The following is a 24225-nucleotide window of genomic DNA, read 5'->3' on the forward strand; positions in this document are numbered from 1 at the left end:
TTTCTATTGGAGATGACTTTAAAGAATGAATTTAGGATAATTTTGTTCTTAAAGTAACTTTAAAAAAAATTATGTAGACTATATAGTTTAATGTTATGAACATTTTAACCTAAAAATATTTATATTCCGATAAATATTGAAAATCACTAAACTGACACCATGAAACACTATGAAAGAATATGAAACACATGAAAGAATTTTTTTTTTTTAAATTATTTTAGACGTTAGATTTAAATTTAGATCATTAGATTTTTTAGATTTTAATTGTTGGATTCAATAAATTTATAAATATAAAACTAAAACGAAATACACATATATGGTAGGTCAGTCCACTAATCCAAGAGGAATCTTGGACTAAATTTACCCTAAAAGAAGAGTTTTGAGTTAAAACTCATATTTGGCCCAATGGTTGGAACAAGTTGGGTAAATTTGCTCTACCTAGCCCAATCTAATATTTTGATGCATAAGAAAATGGCACAGCCCATATCTAGAATTTTGACCCAATACACACAACTGGAAGAAAAGAAAAGAAAAAAGAAAAAAAACAAACACTGGAAGGAAGGGCTGGAGTGACGCCGAAGAAATCAAGCGACCTATAATTTAGTGTTCTTGTGCGCAACGCATTTCCACGAACGAAACGATCTCTCTCTCCCCCTCTCTTTTCAGTTGTCTGTGAAAGCAATTGGATTTCGATTCTGATTTTTGAGAAACCCTAATTCTCCGATGTCGGTAAGTTGAAGATGCAAAGCTTGATTCTTTACTCGCACAGATGCTGATTAGGGTTTTCGTAATTACCCAACGGGGGATTTTGATTTTTGTTTTGAAAATTTTGGTTGCCAGATCACCGAGTACAATGGGAGTGCACTGGTCGCAATGGTGGGGAAGAACTGCTTCGCCATCGCCAGCGATCGCCGCCTCGGTGTTCAGCTCCAGACCGTCGCCACCGACTTCAAGAGGATTAGCCAAGTCCATGATAGGCTCTTCATCGGCCTCTCCGGCCTCGCCACGGACGCTCAGACTCTGTACATCTCTCTCTCTCTCTCTCTCTCTCTCTCTCTCTCTCTCTCTATATATATATATATATATGTACATATATTATTTTTGCGTTCCTTCGTGTGATTTTTGGGGATTTTGGTGTGAACTTGTAGGTATCAGAGGCTCATGTTTCGGCACAAGCTGTACCAGCTTCGTGAGGAGAGGGATATGAAGCCCGAGACTTTTGCGAGCCTCGTTTCGGCTATTCTGTATGAGAAAAGGTTTGGAATTTGCTCAAATCTGATCCTTTTTTTTATATATACTTAGGAAGTTTAATGGGTATTGATTACTTTAGTCTAATGTGATGAGGAACTAAAGGTTTGTCTTGCTTTTTGTGATTTAGGTTTGGTCCCTACTTCACTCAGCCTGTAATTGCTGGGTTAGGTGATGAAGACAAGCCATTCATCTGTACTATGGATTCAATTGGAGCCAAGTAAGTTATTTTTTGTCTTTCACTCGTTTTCTTTTTCGACTTTCTCATAACTTTTTAGCTGCCCATATGCTAAGGACTTCAAAATTGTTTCTTCATCTTCCCAAATTGGATAAATATTCATGCTTGCTACTTCTATTTTGTTTGTGTGTTGATGTGGATTTTGCTTCTTGTTGTGACGTTACTTGTGTTCTGTATATGTAGGGAACTAGCAAAAGACTTTGTTGTTGCTGGTACTGCATCCGAGTCCCTTTATGGTGCTTGTGAGGCAATGTTCAAGCCTGATATGGTTAGTTTCTCTATTCAATTTGCACTAGCTTTATCAATGGTTGGTCAATATTTTATTTGATCTGGTTGTTGTTGCCGTTGATCTGCTTATGTACTTCTTCAGATATGAGAATTTCAGTTTTAGGTGCTTCAGATATTCTGTTGAATCATATGTCTCCCATATATAATGAACATTCAGGCACGTAACTGTGACACGCTGTCTCAGGCCACTGTGATTCATATTTAATGGTATAGATGTGTTGTTGCTTTGAGAATGGGGCTCTTCAAATCAAGAAAAAAAACAAGCTGAGAGATCTCCAATCAGTTGCACCCTTTTGTCTCTGTGTGTGTGTGTGTGTTGCTACTACTGAAAGGAGTTGGGGAAGGGGCAATATAATTCAGGGGAAATGCTACATAAATAAAAGCATATATAGAGATAAACAGTTGGCTCCATTGCCAACTGAACTTCAATAATCATGTAGAGGATTCTGTGGGGCTGAAAATTTATTGCTGTCTGATCAATTAGATCATTGTGATAATGTTTGCTCCTAGTACCGCTAAAATGCCCATCTCCTTTATTATATTTATTACTAATGAGAACAGCTCTAAGCCTCTAACAGGAGTTTGTCTACCAATTGTCAATCAGGAACCAGAGGAATTGTTTGAGACTGTCTCTCAAGCATTGCTTTCATCAGTAGATCGAGACTGTCTAAGTGGTTGGGGAGGCCACGTCTTTGTCGTGTAAGCCTTACGTTCTCTTTACTTATTCAGATATTCTTATCATGCAATTTCTATACAAACGGTATTATAAATGAAGATAGGTGTGTACATAGAGAGCGAATGTCTCTTGAAGCACTGTAAGATTCTATTGTTCGTTTTGTCATTCATACTTCAAGATGCTGATATAGGATTCGAATCATTTCTTCCATCTCTTTGCCTGCCAAATAAAGCAAGTAGCTATATATACTTCAGCTGAACCTGATATCGGGGAAATAATTGTGAAACACTGTAACATTGTGCTTTACATAATATGATTAATGCTATGTGAAATCCAGGAATGTTGTTTGTCCTGAAGGTTAAAGCTACATTGTCGTTACCAGTGGCTACTCTTACCGTTACATTTGGATTTGTTATCATGTTGGTGATACAGTAGAGCGTAAATAAAACCTAATTCCCTAACCGGTTAACATTATTTGGAATCTCAGGAATCAATTTCTTTGGTGGTCTGAATTCTCAAATCCATTGTTGTTGATTTTTCCTTCATGTTCTTTATATCCTTATTCTCCCTATGTTACGACTTCACAGTAATTAAGATTTGTGAGGGTCATTTAATTCCCTTCATTTATGTGAGAAGTAACACTACCCGTTTTAACACGTGCATTCATTTTTCTGCAGAACACCAACTGAAGTGCAGGAGAAGATCTTGAAGGGAAGAATGGACTGACCTCGCTGCATGCCTTTTAGTGAATCCTCTTGCGTTTTGTTCTGGCTGCATCTTTTCCTCAAGTGTTTATGTAGCTTTGACGTGAACATAAGCATTCTTGGCGATCATAGGCCCCTTGTTATGTTTTGATTTAATGTACTTTGACGAGTATAGACATTGGGATCATAGGTCACTTGGAGAAAATGCCGGGAATTCAAATATGTTTCAGTTGGCACGCTCATGAATGTTTCTGAACAGTTTTCGAATTTATCCAGATGTATTTGCTGTTTCTAAGCATTATCTCGAATTTATTCGTGGTGCGTATTCGGAACACATGATGTTACTCTCTTGTGTTCAGTTCTGTTTCGTAGAAGTGGTGTTATGGTGAAAGACATGCTGTTAACAAAAGTCTTGCGTTTTGACGAGAGTGGGAGAACCCGACCGACGTGTTAATCGGTACTGGATAAGCTCGATATTTATTTTCGTATTTTGACGTAAGCAAGACATTGGAAGAGGGGTAATCGAACTTGAAACTCGGGTGTAGGGGATGAAAACTCTTGACCAACTGAGCTACAAGGTCCATGAGAGCAATGTTTTGGGGAGAAACTTGATCTTTTTATCAGGAATGGATTAGTCTGGCGTCTATTCAGCAACACTTTCACAACATTCTCAACTAGTTCAATGCTGGTGTCATCGCTTCGCTTGTGGCATACGCAAGTCAGTGGTGGCAAATAAAGCATATTCCTTCACCGAGCCACCGTTTTACACGAACATTATTACGCTATACCCCACCCCATATGGGATTGGTTGAATTCTTTTGACCTGTTTACTTTAAATATCACAACGACTTGATTCCTGACTTTTCTACCATTATTGTATTGAATAAAATTAAAAAAAAAAAAATTATGTGGATCTCATGTTACATTGCGTAATATACAATACTCAATGTTTAATATTTTTTTGATATGAGATATTTTGATGGAAGTATAAAAAAATTAGAGAAATATATGGAAATGGGGGAAAGTCTAAATTTCACCTCATGTCGGACAAACTCTTAAGTTTAGGCTAAAATCGACATATATCGTCGGTATTTCTGATACATCTGTTAAATATCGGAGAGTCTCTTATATTTTGTCCAAACCAATATTTGATAATTCTTAAAATTTCATCTTAAATTTCCATCATTTCCATCGAAGGCAACCAATATCAATTTCGACATATCCGTCGATATTTTCACATATTTGCATATCGATATTTCCACGTATACCGATATTTTAAACACTAACAATACTTGAACCTTTTATAATTAGATTGTTTTCTCTCCTCTATTCACGAGTTCCTCCCGTTTCACATAAGTAGACATGAAGAAACCTTGAATCAACCCATGAAACCAAGAACACAAAGGTAATCTCGCACAATTTCTTAAACGAAAACAAAAGATAACACCGAAACAGTTTTCGGTCTGATCGCTTGGTCTTCTACTACGAGAGTTGTGTTAGTCTTTAGAAATAGAAAATCTCTTTATGATTAAAGGCCTTCTGCTAATCATCTGCTTAACCTCATAATTAATTATTCTGGGGACCATGGATGTGAACAAGTTGACAAGAGGATTGTCTTTGCCCAGCGGAGAGGGAATTGCCGATTGCGTAGGGTACAAGTCACAACCTAGGAGCCCAAAATTTTGGACTAAGAAGTTGTAAATTATGGGAGATCATTTTCTTTGGCACACGAATTTGAACTAGGAATCTGGAATACTTGTATCGATGAGGAATAGGTTTCCCATTGCTTCCAAGGGACGTTGCCTTTTCTCTCAAGAAACCTCATAAAAATAATCCAATAGTTTCCCCTCATATATCTCAAATGAATCTGGTTTTTTGACACTGCGTTTCTGGAAGAGATTGATCGTAGTTTTCAATGGACGGAGAAGAAGAACGAGCCAAACAATCTTCCCGGAGGACCCCTTTCACCGAACTCAACCAAGTGAGCGCAGATTTCATTCTAGCCATGGCTATGCAAGAGCAAGAGCAGGCCTACACAATGCTCGAAACCATAGAAAGCGATAGTGAAGAAGACGATGCTGAAATTGATGATGCTTCTTCGTCCTCTAATGAAAACTATGATCCAGACAACGCTGCTTTCTCCGAAAGCAGACAATTTGATGCTGGTGATTTCAGGTTTTTTGAGGACGAAGAAATTGGCAGCAGCAGCAGCAGCTACCAAGAAATGGATGATTTGGACGTGGATGAACTAACTTATGAGGAATTGTTAGCACTTGGAGAGTTCATAGGGGAAGAAAAAAGAGGACTTCCCAGCAGTGAGATTTCTACATGTTTGCATCCCTACACCTGCAAATTAGCGGTCGATCAGAGCAAGACTAGCATCGATCGGTGTGTGGTTTGTCAGATCGAATATGAAGATGGTGAATTACTAGCTGCATTGTCCTGTGAACACCCTTATCATTGGGAGTGTATAAGCCAATGGCTTCAGATTAAAAAGAGTTGTCCTATTTGCAGCACAGAAGTTTCATCACCATCCTCATCATCCAAGACCAAGAATTTATAAATAATTAGGGTTATGCATTTCATTTTATTTTATGGGTTTGATTGCAAAGTATAAATGTACAAGATTTGTGTTTCAGTTCTAGGTAATTAGTTGGAATTTGGTAATGAATGGTGTAATTAGTTGGAATTTGGTAATGAATGAAGAAATAAAAGACCATAGAATATACTTTATCTATAATTTTCTCTCTAAACTGAAATAATTTTGTAAAACTATGCATATTGAGGTTGCAAGTTGCAACTAAGGGCCAGTTTGATATTATTTTTTTTTTCCCACCAAAATCTACTTCACTTTAAAGTTAAGCAGTAAAAAAATGTTGGTAAAAATTAAATATTCTGCTTATTTTAAAAGTAATTACTTCCAGACAACAGCAACTGCTTTAATAAAAAGCGAAGTTGAGCCTTTTAATGAATATTTTTAATTCCTGTAATACGCTTATTAATTTTTTAAAAATATATTATTTATCCTTCTAGACATATTTAATCCTTGTAGAACAAAGTAACCACCACCACCGACCACTAAAAACCTTAAACTCTTACGTCACCGTTTCCATTAGCACCACCATTGTTGTTGCCACCACCACACCACAATCGCGCCACCACTTACACCACTACAACCACCACCACAAACCATATCCACCATCACTACCACCACAACGGCCATTACCATCGTTGTCGTCACCGTCACCACCACAACCACAACCACTGCCACCACAACCCCCAACATCGTTGTTGTCGTTGCCCCTATCACCACTGTTACCTATGCAGCCCAACCACCATACCCCATTATTGGCACCATCACCACCAACATCACAAACCATGGCCCTTGCTACCGTCGTCGTCATCATCACCCACACCATCATGTATATTTCTCATTATATACAATTATATAATTTTTACATTAAAATTTACTAAATGCTTTTACACTATTTTTTATACTTACAATACTTTTAAAAATAAAGTTTATCAAACATTCAACTGCTTTATTTTGCAGCTGATTATTCTTAAAGTACAACATAAGCAATTTAAAAAAAAAAAAAAGCACAGCAATCCCAAACTAATTCTAAATGACCGATTTAGTACCAAGAGTCCCCGCTTTATTAGATGAGACTTGTTGACACAATATATTTTGTTTTTCATAACTCAAGTTCGACCATTTAGTATTATGGTCTAGTAGTATTCTTATTCACTTGTAAGTGAGATGTCTTAGATTTGATTCTCGTTAAAAACAAATTTGAACCACATTATTGCTAAGTCATTGTAAAGCTTAACACACTCCCACATCACCTTACATCGCCTTAATATAGATAATATCAATTGTTCAAAAATAAATAAATAAACACTCAAGTTCGAATATTTATAAGTTTATCAAACGAAGATCAATACATTAATCTAAATTAATTGAACAGTCGAATTCAGGTCAAATCACCAAAATGAATCTAATAAGTTCCACGACTAATTTATTTTTTTCATAAAATCTAGAATCTGACATTCTATTGATTAAATACCTAGAATAAAGTGAACTGTCCAATCCGCTCTCATTTAAATGGTGAGCTGCTTTGAGCATATGTTGAAGGAGATGATGTAAACATGAAGAGAGGAGAATTCTCTATTTTCTTAATTTTTTTATTTTTTTATGCTCTCTTATTTGAATGGTTATTTTTAAATTATATCAATATTTTGTATTGATTTTTTTATAAAAATAATAAGATAAAAAATAATATATAAAAGAAGTAAATGGAAATAGGAGGGTAGAAGAATCCCCTTCCAACGTGAAGCCTTTCAATGGCAAGGAAACGAAGAAATTGTCAAGATTAACAGCTATATCTTAATCCGATACGGACACAAGAAGAAGAGACTACAAGGAAAGTGGAGGATTATTAAAAGTTTGAAAGGTTCATGTGCGCCGCCATTAACCTAATCGCCTACAGGTTGTATCTGCCCTGTGGGTCGGTCTCAGCAGGTCTAATTTTGTCGCCACCTGCACCGTTGGCCACTACAAATCTTAGACCCTTAATTGGACATATGCGCAATATTTTAATTTGGCAAACACCTAAAATTTCAACTATTGTGAATAAAAGTCATGTCCTTAATTTGTTCATGCATGCTCTACTTTGTCACACAAACGACAAGAAAAATTAGATAGTGCACGAGTAGGTTTTCTTCTTTTAGTGTAAATGAGTCGGAAGGTTTTCAATGTTGAAGGTAGATAATTGTCGATCGTTGGTATAAATATAAAATATTGAGATATTATTATTAATGCATTGTGTATTTAGGCATGTATATATGATGTCAATTGTTGATGTCAATGCATTTTAAATTACATATTAATAGAATTTTCTTTATTAACTGAAAAACGGTAAAAAGACTATTGATTCTTCTATCACAGAAACAAAAATATGATCAATAATTTTATTTTATTTATTTATTTATTTAAGCCTTATCCACATGTGATTTTATCTAATATTAAAAAAATAAAGACTTTTTATATTAACACCCCATATTTTGTTTAATGCACCCCACATACTTAATACACCCCACGTAATTCCCCATAATACCCTCACACCCCACACTCTCAACATATACTTTATATTTTCTATACCCCATATTTTCTATATACACTTCACACTCTTCACATCTTACATCTTAGGTGCAAGTGAAAAATCATGGAAGTATCATTCTTCTATTTATTTTAAGTAAAGAAATAACATGGAATTGAAAAAAGATCAAGGAAGTATCCTTCTTCTTGTTTTAAGATTATTATGTGTGCACAAAGAGACATATGGAGAGAGCCATAAGAGATGTCTAGCTCTTGGGTGTCAAACAATTACTGCAGTTTTTGTTTATGCATTTTCATTCAACTACAAAAACAAAAACCCAAGAATAAAAAACAGAAAGTACAAAACTTTCAACACGTTCTTATATCTTCATTGCTTTAATAAACAGCACACAAGAAACCAACGGAGCATTGATGGGCACTGCTTATGTTTTGTAACATGTTATGACTTCCTTCCCTATTCCTGGAGATGCATTGATATCACTACTTCATGACTATTTTCTTTGCCTCATAAGCAAGAGAAAGCTTTATCAACAAAAACCAGTGCCTTCATCTAAAGATCATCAAGAACATTCACTTTGTCTGAGAGTTGAAGAAGATAAATAATTTTGAGATAAACAATTTAAAATGATTTGGGGTGTATTTAGAATTTTTTTTAATTATTTTAAGATTGAAATTGTCATTGTATAGTAGGTTAAATAAGTTATTTAGTATTAAATTTAATGTGAGATGCATTCAATATAATAGGTGGCTGGTTACAGCCCCGATTAATGTCTAGGCGTTTGAAAATTAAGAAAGGTTGCCTAGACTTGCTGAGACGCTCGTCTAGACCGCCTAACTCTCCAGACCCGCTTAGGCACCTGCCTAGGTCGCGACTCACTTAGACAAAAAATAGATAACTTTCATTTTAAATTTTATTTTTTTCAATAAATTGTAAGAGACTTGTTGCATACTTAAATGAAGACACATTATATCCTTGTTCCCCATTTTTTCATTATGTTCCAATACTTAATAATATGTATGTCATTCTATATTGTGGTTTATGAAGAAAGTATATAAATTTTAAGTATAAGAAGACACTTATTTACACGAAATATAATAGATTTACTTAAATCCGCCTAGTCCGCCTAGGCGCGTGCCTAAGCCCCGCCTAGCCGATGAGGCGCTAAGCCCCAGCTCACCGCCCAATTAGCACCTAACTTCTTTTAGAACGTTGGAGCAAAGTAACCACCATCACCTACCACTACAAACCTTAACCTCCTACGTCACCATTTCCATTAGCACCACCATGGTTGCCGCTTCCACCACACCACAATCGCGCCACCACTTACACCACTACAACCACCACCATAGCCATACCCGCCATCACTATCACCACAACTGCCACTACCATCGTTGTCACCACCAGCACCACCATAAACACAACCGCAACCACTGCCACCACAACCGCCACCACTGTCACCACAACCCCCAATATTGTTGTTGTTGTTGCCCCTACCACCATTGTTGCCTCTGCAGCCCAACAACCACACCCCCATCATTGGCACCATCACAAACCATGGCCCTTGCTATCGTCGTCGTTGTCATCACCCACGCCATCATGTATATATATATATTTTTTTGGTAATCCAAGCCATCATGCATATTTGTCATTATATACAATTCTAAAATTTTTACATTAAAATTTATTAAACGCTTTTACACTACTTTTCATACTTACAACACTTTTAAAAATAAAGTTTATCAAACGTTCAACTGCTTTATTTTGCAGCTAATTGTTCTTAAAGTACAACATAAGCAGTTTAAAAAAAAAAAAAAAAAAAACATAGCAATCCCAAACTAACCCTAAATGACCAATTTAGTACCAAGAGTCCTCCCCCTTTATTAGATGAGACTTGTTGACACAATATATTAGATTTTTTTTTTCATAACTCAAGTTCTACCATTTAGTACTACGATTTAGTAATATTCTTATTCATTTGTAAAAAAAAGATTTTAGGTTCGATTCTCGTCAAAGACAAATTTGAATCAAATTATTACTAGGCCATTGTAAGGCTTAACACACTCTCACACCACTTTAATATAAATAATATCATTTGTTAAAAAAAAAAAAAAAAAAAACACAAGTTCTAGTATTTATAAGTTCATCAAACAATGATCCAGACATTAATCTAATTTAATTGAATAGTCTAGTTCAGGTCGAGTTACCAAGATGAATCTAATACGTTCCACCCACAACTAATTTAGTTTTTGCTAAAATCTAGAAACTGACATTCATTTCTTGATTAACATACCTAGAATCAAGTGAACCGTCCAATCCGCTCTCATTTAAACGGTGAGCTGCTTTGAGACTATGTTGAAGAAGATGATGTAAACATGAAGCCTTTGAAGGGAAAGGAAAGCACAGAAATTGTCAAGATTTCTATATAACAGCTGTATCCTAATCCGGTATGGACAAAAGAATAAGAGACCATAAGGAAAGTGGAGGATTATTAAATGTTTGAAGGGTCCATGGGCGCCGCCATTAATCTACTTCCCTACACGTTAATGTTAGAAAGATTAAATTAAAAAATTATATTTACAAACTAAATAATATGTTACCAATAAAAATAAACATGTTTATCAACTTGTAAGTAAATAAACCAATCATCAACTTACATGTTATTTAGTTTTCAAAACTTTATTTACAAATTTAGTCTTCCTAACATTACTCGTTATATATAAGTGAGAAGAGATCCTCTCTGGATCTCTTCCACCAAGGTCACTGGATCAAGTAATCCAAGCCTTTGAAATTTATCCAACGGTAAAAAATTATTATAACTTTTAAAAAATCAAAACAGATAGATCGTTTGATGAAATTTCAAAAGTTCGAATTACTCGATCTAGTGGCTTTGGCCGGATCTCTTCCCTATATAGGCTATAGGTTGTATCTGCCCTGTGGGTCGATCTCAGCAGGTCTAATTTTGTCGCCACCTGCACCATTGGCCACAACAAATCTTAAACCTTTAATTGGACGTATATGCAATATTTTAATTTGTTGTGAATAAAAGTCATGTCCTTAATTTGTTCGTGCATGCTCTACTTTGTCACACAAACGACAAGAAAAATTAGGAAGTGCACGAGTAGGTTTTCTTCTTTTAGTGTAAATGAATGGGAAGGTTTTCAATCTTGAAAACAGATAATTGTTTGTTGATATAAATGATCTAGGCATGCATAAATGATGTCAATTGTTGATGTAAATACATAATTCAAACTATATATTGATAAAACTCTCTTTATTAATTGAAAAACAGTGAAAAGACTATTGACTCTTGTATCACAAAAAAAAAAACATAGGTAATAATGTAATTTAAAAAAACCAAATTTTACTTATTTTTTATATATATTTATTTAAGCCTTATCCACATGTGATTTCATCTAATATTAGAAAATAAAAAATTAAAGACAAAACTTCTTTCCCATGAGTATTCTTGTTTATATTGCTACGGCTATAAACACTTTCTTTTTCCTCACTCCCACCCCCACAGTGCTCTCTCTCTCTCTCTCTCTCTCATTTCCATTTTAAAAACGAAAACAAAATTTGTTCACACTTAAAGTGTATATTAAGCCAACACATTCATCTGTGATGTTAGTAGATTCAGTCATCAAAATTGATATATACCTCAACAGTCGCCAGTCAATCACGTCCGCAAGAATTTAGTGTTCATTAACTGATTATGGTTGAAGTAGGGCATATTTATGTGCACGTGAATGACTATCAACTGTCGGATAAGACCAACATTAGTAAACTAAATCATCAAAATCAAAGAAAAATTGATGAAAATGTCTTAAAAACTTTGAGTTTTAATCAAAATGACAAAAATGTGTGATAAGTGAATAGTATAAGTGATTTTTTAAAATAAAAATATCATTTTCATTAAAAATAAACAGTTTCGAAAATGTTTCGTTAAAACTCCTTCAAACCAATGTACATTAATAGTCGACAATTCTTCACCTACGTACGCAAGAGTTCCGCCGACATCATTTCAACGACAAACAGATTTCCACACCACCTCAGAATTGTCCAACGACAAGGATCAATGGCTTAAAAACAAGTTGTTCGAGTGGTTTTACGGTGCTGCCCGAATCAAATAGTTTTATCATTGCAAAAACAAGGTGATCAAGTTGCAATTACTTTCGGTTCAAACACCATTTTTTGGAGGTGTGGAAATTGGATTAAGCATGAGACAAATTGGCGGCTGTTCGTAGCGCCGCCCTTGGATTCACATCATTTGACAACAAGATAATAAAAACGTGTTCAATTCACTTGGTCACTTGAGCCATTTTCTGCCCAGTGCTTACAGCCTTTTAGGCAAAGAAATCACAACCGTTTAAAGTAACTGAATTGTAGGATGTGATGGGACGTTTGTAAGGCAGGTTCTTCTAGGGTTCACACCCAAAGACCAAGTCTCTGTTCTATTTTCTTCGGATTCTAGTATTTGTAGATACTATTGCTAATTAATCAAGAATTAAGAGATAATCATTCCGGGCTGGTCCAGTGGTTGGGAACTAATTTCAAGCCTGTATTCCACACGATATGTCTTCGGTTCAATTTTTAATGCTAGTGAATCGCACGATGGTGGCCAAGGGAAGGCTGACATGCTTATGTGAGTTTTTTCGGCCCTTAAAAGAGTAAATTGCCGAGACGAAATCACTGGTGCCTTTTTGAAAAAAAAAAAGAAAAAAAAAAAGAGATTAATTTAAAATGATGCCCCCACTAACTTTAGAGTTGAAAAAGGCCATCTATTTCTAAAGTAAACCACTAAACCCCTTTTAAATTTAAAGGTCATGGTCCATTGATCGCTTGTTGACAAAACAGTACAAATTTACGACTGCTTTGTTTTATTTTTATTGTTATTTAATATGTGAGAATAGAAATTCAAACTAAAGTGTGAAAATAAAAATATTGTGGTGGAGGCTGCTTTTGTAATTTTCATTGTAATTTATTCTTTTAATATCGAAAAAAAATTGTATAGTTTTGACTTAACAATAAATATCAGAGATAAATTCAATAATTTTGACAATGTTTGCAACTTCAGCGGGCTGATAGGATTGTAGTCAAATACATAAATAAAATAATGAATGAATTCAGCAAAATAATAATTTTGTCCTCCACAATTTTTTATTTAAAAAAAAAGTGGAGACAATAAAAGTTCAACAAAAAATTTAAAAAAAGGAGGTTGGGCCAGCCACCACTTAGCCCATCATGCCTTTTGCTTTTGGTCAGAAGCCCATCATGTTTTTGACCATCGCTCGCGGATTTCTAACCCTCATAAACATTAGATTCTTGATTGTACGTGTCATTTTCATCCGCTTTTGGGAAAAAAAAAAAATTTAGAGTATCAAAAACATGACTTGATACATTAAATGTCATATATAATTAGTTAAAGTTTTTTGTTCTTCAAATTTCAACCAATTGTATTACTACATTTAATGTACCGAATTATATGACTGACATATTGAAAAATCTCTCCGGCTTTTGGGTCATGTTGAACACAACCTTATTTGTTCCTAACTGGCTGATAAAAACACGACGGTAATGAATACCCACGAAATTAGCGAATAACACATACGACCTATTTCACTTATCAGGAATTATACTCTATCTAAATCATGCACATATTAGTACACGTGTACTGTCATTGATAAATATATACTTATACAACATGAATGAATTGGTCCATCACGTGAGAGCGCACAAAATTTCTCCCATTAATCCATATCTAACCTCTCCTTGTTACCCACCCACTCTCAAATATCATGTTACCTCAAGTAATCATCTTGCCACCTAAGAAAAATCATCGGAGTTAATTTAGGCATAAGATTAAGAAAGGTTCTAATCCAAATTAATTTGTTTAATGGTCATAAGGGCAACCATCTAAGCTTGAGTCGAGTCCATGAAATTAGTCTATCTCTAATGAAGAGGGTTAAAGGTCTAAAAGCCAAAAAATAATATGATTTGTTCAAAAACTCATCTCCAAGCGATGACTAGGTTATAATTTTATGGAGCACATCAGACCATTATTTGGCTGAATGGGCAACTGGCTGACTAAATGTTAGTCCCCCCTTTAACCTTTTTTTTTGGCCCAGCTCATCAATTGTAATAATTGATTTAAATTCATGGGTTAGATTTGAAAACATATACCAGTAGTTTAATTAAATTAACTAATAAATTATTGAAGATGCTATGTTTAGTCCATGCGGTCGGAAATATCATATGACTATGACATGACATTGTTTATTTAAAAATAATAATTTGTAGAACTATAATTCTGAACGAGGCTATATTTAGCTATTTCGATTGCGATGACCTTATAGGCCACTTCCTTCTCCATGTGTCCAAACAGCTCCCTTGGAAGCTTTGTTGTGATGATGACGTGGCACTTGTCCAAAACAGCTCCTTTCGACCCAAAAACCTACTCAGATCCCTTCCCCAACCACAACATGTTGATGATTATAAGAATTGGGAGTTAAGGATAAGGACAGATGTCGCCAAATGAAGCCAATCACAGGGTTGGCAGAGGAAAATTCGGCACAGCAGATCTGAACTCAGGTTCGATGGTCCCTGCCGCTCGTAACCTATGGACACGTCGTCGTACTGGTTGATCGAACACAGGATAATATTTATTGAAAATTGGTAAAGTTAATCAAGATATTCGTAAACTATGGACACGTCGTCGTACTGGTTGATCGAACACAGGATAATATTTATTGAAAATTGGTAAAGTAAATCAAGATATTCGTAACCTATGGACACGTCGTCGTACTGGTTGATCTAACAGAGGACAATATTTATTGCAAATTGGTAAAGTTAATCAAGATATTTATTTTGTGATGAATCATGCTAAAACTAAAGTTTTTTTTGTTTTTAAATTGAAGAAGGATTATACGAAAAAGTTAGGCATTGATATGTTTGATGTTGATGCTCAAATTTCCGATTTTCATCATTCTTGTGGAAATCTTATTTTATTTTATTTTTAAGCATATGAAGGGTTAAAAGGTTTAGTTCCCAACCCCCCCCCCCCCCCCCCCCCCCCCCCCCCCCCCCCCCCCCCCCCCCCCCCCCCCCTTCCTCTCCTCTCCTCCTCCTCTCTCCCCTCTTCTTTTTTTCCATGATCGTCTTGGAGTTTCCAATCCCACAAACACGTCAATTGTTGAAATAACAATACTTGGCTACTCAAAGATGAGTATGAATTCATATTCAAAAGTTCTCAAAATTGTTCGTTATTAATTTATAGAACTTCGTGTTTATAATAAGAACCGTTCATATTATAAATCACTCTATAAAGATCACCTATGCAAAAAATCGATTAAAACTATGGTCGTTTAGTCATCAAACTGTTTAAAAAACAAATTAACGGAATTAGGAAAGGCATTATGAACTATTTATGTATTTGCTACAATAGATTGACTAAATGACTTTAGTTTTAATTTATTTTTTGCAGAGATAATCTTTACAGTATGATTCATAGTATGAACGGTTATAATCATAAGCACAAAACTCTGTGATTAAAATACTAAGAATTTTGAGTAGGAGTTTCTACTCATCTTTAAGTAGCTAAATATTGTTCTTGTTTAGAGAGATGGACTAATGGTCTTATCAACAAAATGAATAAGGATCATTATTCAACAAATTGTCCTTCCAAACTTTGCATTGGACTTTAGAGATTGCATAACTTGATTATGATCCAAGGGAGAAGATTTTATCAACATTGCAGGTAGGGATGGCAACGGTTCGGTTTGGGGACAGAAATGCTATATCCATCCACATAATCACGAAAATTAACAATATCCATAACTGGAAATTAACCATCGGGTATGATCCATAACCATACCCATCGGGTAACGGATTCTCCATCGGTTAATGGGTATATTAATCTTCGTCAATACAAAAAATATATTAGTTCAGTTAAGACATTATAAGTTAGTACATATTAATTTCGTCATTAAATATTTGATGTATAAAATGATCTAATGAATGGATCTTGTTGAGTATAAAAATTAAAACACTGATAATGTTGGCTTGTCTTTGATATCTCACATAAGCACCATTGAGTTCAAATTGATTTTGATTCGAAAATTTACTTTCCTACAAAATGCAACTTTTGCATTCTCAAGGTAATGGTTCGGTGAATAATGGATATACAAATACATACATACATACATATATATATATATTATACTATTATATTATATATAAATTATATTATTTACTAATTGGATCAGATTCGATTATGGATACAGTTTGGGACCTCTATAACCATATCCAAAACCATAACCGAATAACATAAACGGTTTTTCCCCCATATCCAGAATAAACCCAAACTTCCATGCCCAAATCCATTCCATTCGGACGGTTATTCACAGTTATCGGGTTTAACAGTTAGAATTGTTATCCCTAATTGCAGGTAATGTAGCTATTGTATTGTTCGATAGCTAAAAATCATGTACTTGTGCCTGTTTCATTTTTACCCATATAGGTCGCCCATTTAACAACTTTTGAAGAACTCAATTGTGTAAGTGGCCCTTTACCACAATGGTGAAAAGGAGTTAAGCCCTTGCATGACAATGTGGGTTCGAACCATGTTGGTAAGTAATCTAACATCTAATTTAACAAACTTTATCGTATGACAAAAAAAAAAAAAAATCAATTGTATGTCTCATGATATTTCTCTTTACTTCTAAGAAATCTCAACCCTGAAGTTTGAGTTATAAGAAGTCTCAGCCCTGGAGTTTGATTCACATTACTCAGTATATTTATATTTAGTGTGATACTAGTTAGTACATTAAATCGTTTTTATAAAAACAAAAATCAAGAAAAGGGTTGGTTAATAACTCCTAAACCACACATATGGTATTGATGAGTCCATATCAGCTAGGGTGGGATTAAATTTTATTTGGGGCATGCACACTTGTAACGTGTGCGTCAATACAGTGAATGGGTCCTAAAAGAGTTACAATCTTTGATACAACATAACCTTGTTTAATGGGTGCTGAATGTGAATTTCATTGTGTATGTCAAGCAATCAATCACCAATCATAAACATGCAGAAATAAAGCTAGGTCTCAAAAGAGTCAAAATAATGCCAGCTCCAACTGACGCAACCATTCAACCACGGTGCCAACCTACGACCATCATGCCTATAACTACGGATCATTTCCTTTTATTCATAAAAAATATTATTCTTATTATCTATTTATATCATTTTTTATATAATATTTTTAATAAAAACAAGACTTACATGTGTCGGCATGCTCCACTTAGATTACAGAATCAAACAAATAATAATATAAATAGGTATCAAGTATAACATTACCCTTTATTTATAACATTCATTTCTTTCCATACTGAATTGCCGCATAAAAATTAATTAATTAATATAGTAATCCATGTTATGTTAATACAGTAAAACCTTAAAATTTAAAAAATAGCATTATTCTTTATTTATATAATTCGTTTCTTTCCATTTTAATTCAGTGAAACCATAAAATTCAAATTTGTGGAGATTTTGCATGTTTCCCTTTCCGGTTGTTACTTTGTATAGTAAAACAATTTAAGAAAGAAAAATCACAGTAAATATGAATTCTATATTTCACTTTCGCGAGAAGATAAGCATGCCAACGTATTTCCTACCCAAAAGGTATTTTAATTATTTTTTCCAATTTTAATATTTTTCTCAGGGAAGAATAATCAACACCGTAATAATACAAAAACGTGTGTAATAATATTACGCACCGCAATATTTTTCTTGATCCAGCTGTCGACATACAGAGCGCACGTGTAAGACGACAGCTGACGTGTACACCCCGACGCACCGTACCATGTCGGCTATTGACCCGCCGAATAAACTCGGATCCCTAGGGAGAACCCGACCCTGACCGACTCACACACCCGTCCAAAAGAGGTGGCGTAAGCAGTGACAACAGCACCTCCATAAGTTTCTATTGCCGACGAACCGCACTTCCATGGCCGACACGTGTCCGACTGCGGTCAGCATAACGCCCCCATAAACCAGTCCGCACGGACTGCCCAATAAACGTTATCGCCCACGTGTCCCTCCCTTCCCCTCCCCCCACCAGCCTATATATTCAGTTCTCTCCCTTACGTTTCAAGTTTCAAGTGCCGACTAGCTTGCTTCGCACAGAGGGCGAGTGAAATAACGACTGCGAGAGCGAGATAGAGAGTGCAAACGACACCCATTGAAATGTCGTCCGCCGATTTACAGCTTCCACCGGGGTTCAGGTTCCACCCGACGGACGAGGAGCTGGTGAAACACTACCTCTGCCGGAAATGCGCGTCGCAGCCGATATCAGTTCCGATCATTGCCGAAATCGATCTCTACAAATACGACCCCTGGGAGCTCCCAGGTAAATTTCCCTAAATTCGAGCGATTTTTTTTCCATTTTTTTTAGTTTTCAGGGAATTCGAATTTTTTTAATATTATTTATTTACTAAGTAATTTTTGTGTTGCAGGCTTGGCGTTGTACGGGGAAAAGGAGTGGTATTTCTTTTCGCCAAGGGACCGGAAGTACCCGAACGGTTCGAGGCCGAACCGGGCGGCCGGAAGCGGCTACTGGAAGGCGACCGGGGCCGATAAGCCGATTGGGCACCCGAAACCTGTGGGGATTAAGAAAGCTCTGGTGTTCTATGCTGGAAAAGCCCCTCGCGGCGAAAAGACCAACTGGATTATGCACGAATACCGCCTCGCCGACGTTGACCGCTCGCCGAGGAAGAAGAACAGCCTCAGGGTATACACGCTATTCTCTCTCTCTCTCTCTCTCTCTCTCTCTCTCTCTCTCTCTCTCTCTCTCTCTCTCTCTCTCTCTCTCTCTCTCTCTCTCTCCACGTTAGGGGTTGGGGTAAAATCGTAAATTCCTAACTTCGTTGCATGACGATGACGACGACGGTTCGCTTGACACGACGTCGTTCAAATCGTATTTTGACCTAAATAATATTCCCCCAATGCCGAATGCCCCATCGGGGTGGGGTCCCATTTCTTTCAATGAATTGGCGGCCATATAAAAGGACGGTAGATATTGAGCCTAATTTAGATCAACGGTGTGACCAAGATTTCCAATTTTGGAACTTTCTTGTGACGCTGACGGAAGCGTATTAGCGGTAACTAAAAGATAAGACTGATATTAATAGGGGGATTCTATTTGTGGGTAGGATTTATTTAATTAGGTTAGTTAACTTAATTTAATTAAGTAGCAAGTTGATTAACAATTGTTTTGGATATTGATGGACGGTCTGATTTTACAGCTGGATGATTGGGTTCTGTGCCGAATATACAACAAGAAGGGGACCGTGGAGAACCAGCAGCCTCAGCAGCAACAAGAACAACAGCGAACGGCTAGCCGTAACGCGAGCAGTGGCTCGGAGTTCGAGGACAGGAAGCCGGATAATCTGAGGTGCCCGCCGCCGCCGGCTTCGGTGGTCCCCAGTCGTCACGGGAGCGATTACGTGTACTTCGACAATTCTGACTCGGTGCCGAAGCTGCACACGGACTCGAGCTGCTCGGAGCAGGTGGTGTCGCCGGAGTTGGCGTGCGAGGTGCAAAGCGAGCCCAAGTGGAAGGAGTGGGAGAAGGCGCTGGAAATCCCGTACAGTTACATGGATACGACGGTGGAGAACGGGTTCGGAGCGCAGTTCCAGAGCGGGAATGAGATGTCGCCGCTGCAGGATATCTTTATGTACCTGCAGAAGCCGTACTGATTTTGGATCGGGTGTGGTGGGGAGTAGGTTAAAGCGTATTTAGAGTCGGTGCATGGGACGGCAACAGGAGACGGAAGTCGATGAGAGTGCGTTTGTGCGTCGACGGATCTGGAAAGGGGAATGGGGAATGGGGAAAGGGGAATGGGGAATGGGATTGGGAATTCAGTTGTTGGGGTCCAGCATTTTGGGTTCCAAGAGTGAATTAGGAGGTTTGAGACTTTTGAGTAGTAAAATATGTACGAGATGTGTATATATAGGTTATGTATATCGTTCACAGGGTCTACTATTTGTTTGTAATTCAGTTCATGGTGGTAGTAGTGAATAATATGTTTTTGTGTTTCTATCGTGTGCTTAACTAGTGATATTCATAGTTTTTATTTTTTCATTAAAAGAACTGTATTATTAATTCAAACACCATCGTTGATTAATTTGACCTTAAATTTAGCAAATTCTATCATTTGACAACAAAAAAATACGAACAGTAGCATTTGTAACTTAGGCTAGAATATTAGACATAAATTTAGGTCATAATTCATCCCAATCAAAACTTTCGCTCAATCAAATCTTCCGTCGTGAACGCACGCAGTATGGACCAAATTAGTGATATTCAAAGGTAGAAGGTTGTAAATTTAGGTTGTGGTCTTTGAAAAAAGGTGGATGGCTAATGGCAATGACTTGAATTTGTGTCTGTTGACTCACCAACTTTCCAATTCTTGGATTCATCTAAATCGATAAGCTTTAAGTTCTGGTGTTTTGGGTCATATCACAATACCGCAGTGGCAAGTAAACAAGTGAAATTTCACCTTCTATGTTCATAAAACAAAGAGATATAAACACGTGAGATTTAACACAAGTTGAATTTTATATATTTATCACTTTTATCTACATCGTTATAATCTCGGAGCATTGTAGTCATGTTCACATTGTGTGGAATAATAGACACATAAAGATGGTCTAATCATTTCAAGATGCAAGCGAATTATTTCAAGATACATTATTAGGATAATTATTTCAAGATGCAAGCGAATCATACAAACATTGTCCTGATGTAGCAAAGTTGTTGTCATTCATATTTGGTTCTCTATAAATGTGGTGAGACGTGATCTCCAAAACCTATAACAAACGAGTCCTATCACATTAAGTCAGGTTGACTATATTAAATCATAGAACATTATTGTGCTCATTTTTGCGCTAAGTTTTCTGTTAACTCCAAGTACTCCATATTTTTTCTTATTGTCTCTTTCAAAGTCTTCATATGTCTTCCTCTATCCCTTTTGTCTTGAGCTTTCGTATCATTGTCCCATCTTCTAACCGGAGCATCACTAAGTCTTCGGTTCTCTTGTCCAATCTATCTCGATTTTCTCTCATCTTATCTTCAATTGCGACCACTCTTATTTTACCTCGGATATACTCGTTCTTAATCCTACATTTTCTCGTGTGCCCACACATTGAACGAATCTCGTGTGCCTACACATTCAACGAAACATTCTCATCTCTGCTACACTAATTTTTGTAGGTGTTGCTTTTTGACTGCCCAACATTTCGCGCCATAAAACGTTCACTGGGCTTATTGTCGTCCTAATAAAATTTTTCCTTGAGCTTTAGTGGCGTACGACGATACACTCTTCCACTTCATCCAACCAGCTTGTATTATGTGGTTGATAGCTCCATCTAATTCTCTGTTATTTTGCAAGATAGAAAACGTTCACCCTTTTTACTTCTTGGTCTCCAATCCTCACCCCTAACTTGCAATTCATATATTTTATTTTTGACCAACTTAGGTGAAGCTCTTTAGCTTCTAACACTTCCTACCAAAATATCGATGAAAATCTTGAAACCTTTTTTCCCCGATTTCTGTAAACGTGCTATAATTTGAGAAAAGCTTGTAATACTGTGGCGTTTTATAATCATATGGATTATTTTGAGTTCAACTCTTGAAATATTGTTTTATATTAATTCAAATCATAATTGCATATAGCTCATTATCTTGAATGGAGATACTTCTCGTGTCAAGAACTACTGGGTCTGGCAGGCCATGGGCATGTGCCCCATCGGCCTCAATTTGGTCTTGCCTCATAGTCTAAGTTGACAACAAATTTCATGATACGAATATATTTATGAATTTCATGATACGAATATATTTATGCATTGATGTTTTGTGCTAATAATATAATATTATGTACAATTTCTTTCCACGTGACATTGTATATTGGCAAAAAAAAACATTTAAAATACTATTTGGCCCCAAAATAATATTTTGGGCCGAGCCTAGAGTTGTTCTTGGCCCAGTAACCATCTAGAATCTTATAATGGGCTGTCCAGTCAAGGTTGGTCGAACCCTGTTGCTAGGAGGATTGGTTTAGATAAGGGTGAGGTAGTCGAACCCTAGTGCAACAAGGAGTCTTAAAGCTGAAGATGCTTAGAATTAGGGGATGAATCCGGTTCGTTAAAGAGTTTGGTTCAAAGTCCTATAGGGGTTAGGATTGGCCGAAACCTGATCAGATTGGGTTGATAAGTTCTAATCCGAGTACATATCTAGTTCGGCCATGAGGGGGGTTCGCTGCTATAAATAAAGAAGGGAGTGCATCATTCAAGGCCCCTTCAAATCAACACACAAACTGCTATGCGCAAAGCTTCTTAACAACCCTGAGATTTTTTCATCTTCCTTTTTCTTCCTACCAACACATCTTTAGTTTGGATAAACAACATTGTGAAGGCAACTGGCGATATCTTCAGTTTGGATAAACAGCACTGGAGCCGTAGAATCAGCTAACTGAGGAATACCTTCAGTTTGGATAAACAACATTGCTTCAAGACCTACCGGTTATTATCCAAGTCTCAGTCGACAAGGATTTCCGAGTCATTTTTGGTAGAGGTCATCTCATCAGCCTTCTCGGCGAAGTGAGGTGTTACCAGGTTACTAGGTTACTAGGCTTGGCACCTTGAAAGCTGAGTTTTATTTTATGATTGGATATTCACAAACACATTTTAGAGTTCGGCATTCCGACGGCCGAACAACTTTTACAATCAAGACATGTATCTCTTTCGAGTATTTGTGTCCATACAGTTTGATGCCAGTTCAGTATACTTATACTCTCCCGAATATAATTACTAAGACCGAACCCGGCCCCGACGATTTGTGAACTTCGAAGAGATTAGTAGCCTTGTCTTCAGGCTCTAGAACCCATAGGCCAAGACGTGTTCCTTCCTTATCTGCAATCGCAAGATCAAGAAGTTAGTAGCGCGCCCGACACCACATCAACATATTTTACTCCTTGGCCGAACTCGGCCGACGAGTTGGCACGCCCCGCACACTACCGAATAAAGTAGTCAGCTTATTAGTTACTCGGCCTGCGCGCCACGTAGGCTTGGTAGTTTTTAGGTCAACATTTTGGCACGTCTAGTGGGACCTAGTTCTAAAACTACGAAGTTCCTGACCATTGAAACACGGTCAGTAAAAAAGAAAGTAGTCATGGGTAAGTCAATGACTAATCTTCCACCTACAGTCCAAAGTCCAGGACAAGATGGCTTGTCACAGGCATATAATTCTCCTACTGCCGTATCACCTGAAGCCACAAGTACAACATGTTGAGAAAAGAAAGTTAATTTCGACGGTCAGACTTGTGATGCAGAAATCCCCACCAAAATGACAAAAGGCGTTTTTGTTGAAGGACTGGTGGAAGATTGTGACGACGACGATGATGAGGCTTCTAATCCACTGTCATATCCCTGCCCGGAACTCGAAGCCAGTGAGGTCCTAAAAGGCCTCGTGCTAGGTAGAGATGGGAATATACATATAAGGATTACATGATCTACTCCCCTGGGTGATGTGGGATGTTACAATCCACTTCCCTTAGGGGCCCGACGTCCTCGTCGGCACGCTTTTGGCCAGGGATTGGCTATGATACCAAATTGTCACATCCCGGCTTAAGCCCCCACCACATCCTGGGCTCAACTCCGCTGTAGCACGATATTGTCCACTTTGGGCCCTGACCACGCCCTCATGGTTTTGTTTCTGGGAATTCACACGAGAACTTCCAAGTGGGTCACCCATCTTGGGAATGCTCTCACGTGAACTCGCTTAACTTCAGAGTTCCTACGGAACCCAAAGTTAGTGAGCTCTCAAAAGGCCTCGTGCTAGGTAGAGATGGGAATATACATATAAGGCTTACATGATCCACTCCCCTGGGTGATGTGGGA

The 24225-nt window shown here is 36.9% G+C and overlaps 3 protein-coding genes across 3 annotated transcripts; all 3 read left to right on the forward strand.

The window, feature by feature from the left end:
• Positions 1 to 513: 513 nt before the first annotated feature.
• On the forward strand, positions 514 to 3466 carry LOC137737794 (proteasome subunit beta type-3-A). The gene is made up of 7 exons (XM_068477353.1): positions 514 to 729; positions 841 to 1022; positions 1149 to 1256; positions 1379 to 1468; positions 1670 to 1754; positions 2379 to 2473; positions 3128 to 3466. The coding sequence occupies exons 1-7, from the start codon at positions 724 to 726 to the stop codon at positions 3174 to 3176; spliced, it is 615 nt and encodes a 204-aa protein (XP_068333454.1). The 5' UTR covers positions 514 to 723; the 3' UTR covers positions 3177 to 3466.
• A 1449-nt stretch (positions 3467 to 4915) lies between these two features.
• LOC137728435 (E3 ubiquitin ligase BIG BROTHER-related-like) lies at positions 4916 to 5862 on the forward strand. Its single transcript, XM_068467221.1, has one exon. It carries the CDS (start codon positions 5070 to 5072, stop codon positions 5715 to 5717), a length of 648 nt encoding a protein of 215 aa, XP_068323322.1. The 5' UTR covers positions 4916 to 5069; the 3' UTR covers positions 5718 to 5862.
• Positions 5863 to 18411: 12549 nt separating this feature from the next.
• LOC137739268 (NAC domain-containing protein 2-like) lies at positions 18412 to 20366 on the forward strand. The gene is made up of 3 exons (XM_068478825.1): positions 18412 to 18677; positions 18784 to 19058; positions 19573 to 20366. The coding sequence occupies exons 1-3, from the start codon at positions 18515 to 18517 to the stop codon at positions 20023 to 20025; spliced, it is 891 nt and encodes a 296-aa protein (XP_068334926.1). The 5' UTR covers positions 18412 to 18514; the 3' UTR covers positions 20026 to 20366.
• Positions 20367 to 24225: the final 3859 nt, after the last annotated feature.

The sequence above is a fragment of the Pyrus communis genome, chromosome 1 (genome assembly GCF_963583255.1).
Source record: "Pyrus communis chromosome 1, drPyrComm1.1, whole genome shotgun sequence".
In the NCBI taxonomy this organism is placed as follows: domain Eukaryota; kingdom Viridiplantae; phylum Streptophyta; class Magnoliopsida; order Rosales; family Rosaceae; genus Pyrus; species Pyrus communis.